The following is a 4,367-nucleotide window of genomic DNA, read 5'->3' on the forward strand; positions in this document are numbered from 1 at the left end:
CTTTATCGTTGTTGACATACTCGAAAGTTGTGATACTGACGGTGTTGCCTATCATCTCCGGCGCCGAGCTGAAGTACTGGCCGTTCCACAGCCCGGTGGACTCGATTTCTACTGTCGAGTTCCACACGAGATGACCAACCCCATTCTTTTGTATCTCCCCAGTGTACAGGCCAGGGGCCTGATCTATCAGGTTCTTCCTCGAAACAAGGCGGCGGTTCAGACCGGTTACCTTGTCCCAGCCAATCTTTGCTCCGGCGAAGAAGGTGTCGGTCGGGTAGTCGAAGCTCTGCCAGAAGACGGTGGACGAGTTGGAGGAGCTCCGGAGGACGAGGTTGCCGTTGTTCTGGAGCACGGCGACGGTGTCGTTGGTGGTGGTGTTGGCATGGGTAGACCAGATGACGGACCTGGTGGCCTGGTCCAGGATGACCAAGTTCCCGTCGCCGGCGATGGCGAGCTCCGGTGAGGCGGGGTCCATGACCGGGCTCTCGCCGTTGGCGCTCCAGAGCGGAGTTAGCTTGGGGACCTTGTTGAACCAGATGCCGAGGTAAGTGTATGGGTTGGTGGCGTAGTTGAAGGACTTGCTGTCCATCCTGAAGAAGCCCAGCGCGAACTTGCTGTTGTTGGAGACGAGCCTGCTGCTGCCGGCGAGGCCATTGCCAGGGGACACCGTGTCCGTGGCGGTGGCTGAGTTGGACGGCGCGTGCAGGGAGAGGAGTCCAAGAAGGATGACCTGAAGGAGAAGCATGGTGAACCAATTGCAGGATCAGAGTGCCTTAGCGCATTATAGATGATCATATATAGCGCATTATATAGCGCATTAGCGTTGTCCGCTTCCCACTCCCACTCGGTCCAAGAACAAACGTAAGGTCGTATCGTGAGGTGGGTGCCTGCCAAACCTCTGCTAGCAGGTAGCCATAGATGATCATATATAGCGCATTAGTGCTGTCTGCTTTCCACTCCCACCGGAGATATACCATCGATCCTTGTGGCCTTTTCACACCCAACAACAAAAATATGGACCAGATTTTTTAAAATTCCATACTTTTTTTATCTCTCGAATACCATCAGAATTTAAAATCCTTCAATATCATCTAAACTTGTACCAATCTCTTCAATGCCATCAGAATTTATAACTTTCCTTCAATACCATCAAATTTAAATTTTAATGTCTTGAATGACATTACCGTTAGTTTGAAGCTAACACCATTAGTTCTATTTAAAGCAAATTTATCCAATGTCATCAAAATCTATACCGATCCCTTCAATATCACTAGAAATTGGTTCGATCTATTTGTGTTTTTTAAAAATTCCAGAATAAAAAAATATAAACAACACAATATAAGCTGTTCTAACCAAACACGAAACAACGCAATCTATTTCGTGAATGGGTCAATGGATAACGGAAAAAAAATGACCAAACCAAACAGCACCTGAAAGTAAGTGGTTACTGGCTACCTATAAAAAGAAAAGTAGAGGCCTGATTTGGGCAGTACTGTTGAGATGTTCTTTCTGTAAAAGTCCTGGATAATGATAAGCACGCCAAGATCTGAACCCATATTAAACTACTATTTCTTTTAATTTTTTCAACTAAAAAAGAACGGGTGGCTTGACTAGGCATGTGCCTGGCCCAAAAACAAAGGCCCAACTTCGCTCATTCAGGCACTGGAATTTAGCCCTCGCTACCAAAAAAATTCCAAACTCTTAACCCACAAATGCTCAGATCTAGAGCCTATTTAGAGATGCTCAAAAAAAAAAGTGGAAAGTTTGTAAGTACCTGTGTTCTCACAACTCTACTTTTTCTTCCTAGAGCGGAGTTTGTGATTGTGAAACTACACCTGTTTGGCGAAAAAACATGGAACAAAGTTGAACAATAGTGAAGTTCACAACAGGATAGAGCAAACTCAGGGCAGAGTTAGATTATGCTACAACCACTCACCAATGTCTGGTAGTTCCGTAGTTGTACCCAAAAATAAGTCACTCGAACATCTCCAGCAAGATAATTTCTTAACATTTTTTTAATAACTGATAATCTGCTAAAGTTGTTCTTTTCTACTATGAACAGCAGAACCACTGAGATTACAATTTCGGATCACCAGTAGTCATTGCAAGAACATGACCCCAGCTTGAAATGGTGGAACCTGTTCAGATCCCTGACCACGAACTCGCTCTCAACAATGGCGCTGATGAGCTTGAACACCTCATGGCAATCACTGCACATCCTCAGGTTCTTCATCACCCTGATGGTCATCCCATTCGGGACAACTAGCAAACCAAACGCTAAAGCAAGAATCTCACTGTGCACACCAACCATCACACCTTTCCCTTCCTCCTCATCTTCATGTGCATCGGATACTCTAGCACTCCCTAATCTCCCCCTGTAACCTCTCTCCCTCATCTTACTCTCCAATTCATCTAGCAACATCAGAACTTTATCTGCCCACGCACCAGCGCATGATACTGCACCAGCATAGAACACATGGGGGGTATCCTTTACTTCAATCCAGCTGCACCCGGGATCCTTCCGTATGCCACGCAGCCTCATGCTTGATCGCACAGCGGCAGCATTATCGATCTGACCGGCTGAAATATATGCATTTGACATCACTACCAGCCCAGCTGCTACATCCTGCTGGTTATTGAACTCATAAACCCTCTGGCCAGCCATGGTTGCTAGGTCTAGGCGCTTATGTGTCCGGCAAGCTGACAGCAAGGAGTTCCACAGCAAGAGGGCATCGTTGCCTTCAAGCTGCGCCTCCTTGGCCAGCTCGAATGCCTCCTCGAGCCGCCCTGCCCGGCCCAGCATGTCAACCGCAGATGTGTAGTGGCTGGGGCACGGAGCAACGCCGTATCTGCTCTGCATGGAGCGGAGGAGCTGAAGGCCAGTGTCAACAAGGCCAGAATGGCTGCAAGCATGCATGACACCGAGCAAAGTGACATCATTTGGCTGCACACCTTGATCTACCATCTCGTTGAACAAAGTAAGCGCGCACGTCCAGCGGCCGTACTTTGCTGCAGCGACAATGATGGAGGTGTAAGTGACGACGGATGGTTGCTCGATCCTGTCAAACACCTTTCTTGAGTACTCGTAGCGCCCGCACTTGGAGTACATGTCGACCAAAGCCACCGAAATCACGTCATTGTTTCCATACCCAAGCCGAAGGACAGCGCCATGGACGCACCTACCGATGCCCAGACGTGCCATGCCTGCGCACGCGCTCACCACGCTCGCCAGCATGAAGTGGTTGGGCGCCATGCCACCGCCACACGTCCTGAGCTCCGCGAAGAGCTCGACCGCCTCGTTCCCGAGCGCGTTCTGCACGTACACGGCCAGCATAGCGCCCCACGACACAGCGTTCCTCGCTGGCGCAGCCATGGCGTCGAACACCGCGCGCGCGTCCTCGACGCTGCCGGACTTGCCGTACATGTCGACGAGCGCAGTGGCGACGACTGTGTCGCGTGCGCACCCAGCGATCTCCGCTTGGGCGTGCACCTGCCGGCCGAGTTCTGCGTCCGCGAGGCGCGCGCACGTGCAGGCGGCCGTCGAGAAGGTGACCGCGTTAGGCCGCACGCCGCTGCACCCCATGGCGCGGAGGAGGGACACGGCGTCCCGGGGCCGGGCGGCAGCGGCGTACCCGGACATGAGCGTCGTCCAGGAGACGACGTCCCGGTCCCGCATTCCGTCGAACAGGTCGCGGGCGCGACCAATCGCGCCGCAGCGACAGTAGGCGGCGAGGAGATGATTGGAGGAGGAGAGGGGGGTCGCGATGCCGGCCTTGACAAGCTTAGCGTGCGTGGCGGCGACGGACGCGAGGTCGGAGCCGCCGCGCAGGAGGTGGATTAGCACCGGCTTGAGCGCGGCTGCTAGGGACGAGGGCGGTGCCATGTGGAGCCGGGGACGCGTTGAAAGAGGAGGAGCTCCCCATACGGCAGGGTGAGACCGTGAGACAGCTGCCCCACCTATCGTTGCCGAGGAGAGGATCCTCACTTCCGTCTTTCTTCCTCGTCCGTCCGAACGACTCTCCAGGTTCGCATATCGGCAGATGGTTGAGGGCGATGTCGGCGGACGGACATTTTACATTTTTTGGCATAAACATTTTATATAATACTACCTCCGTTTCTAAATACTTGACGCCCAATAGTTCATCTTTGAACTAGGAAACGACATGTATAAAAAAACAGAGGGAGTATCTATTAGGAGAACAGTTCCTAATCAATACTTCTATAACCTTATAGATGTTTGGTTTATAGGAACTACTTTTTAATCCATCTATTTTATTTTATTTTGGTCGCTAAATTGCTAAATACGGTTTATTTTAGTTTTCACGTTTGATAATTTAGAGAATAAAATGAAATAAAATATATGAACT

The 4,367-nt window shown here is 50.7% G+C and overlaps 1 protein-coding gene across 1 annotated transcript; it reads right to left on the minus strand.

Annotated features, from left to right (window-relative positions):
- Positions 1–1,891: 1,891 nt before the first annotated feature.
- Positions 1,892–4,062, minus strand: LOC100280005 (uncharacterized). Its single transcript, NM_001152953.2, has one exon. The coding sequence runs from the start codon at positions 3,881–3,883 to the stop codon at positions 2,090–2,092; it is 1,794 nt and encodes a 597-aa protein (NP_001146425.2). The 5' UTR covers positions 3,884–4,062; the 3' UTR covers positions 1,892–2,089.
- Positions 4,063–4,367: the final 305 nt, after the last annotated feature.

The sequence above is a fragment of the Zea mays genome, chromosome 10 (assembly GCF_902167145.1).
Source record: "Zea mays cultivar B73 chromosome 10, Zm-B73-REFERENCE-NAM-5.0, whole genome shotgun sequence".
Lineage (NCBI taxonomy): Eukaryota > Viridiplantae > Streptophyta > Magnoliopsida > Poales > Poaceae > Zea > Zea mays.

Bases quoted from the DNA above. Each gene is read 5' to 3' on its own strand.
- LOC100280005 (NM_001152953.2), bottom strand. From the start codon at position 3,883: ATGGCACCGCCCTCGTCCCTAGCAGCCGCGCTCAAGCCGGTGCTAATC.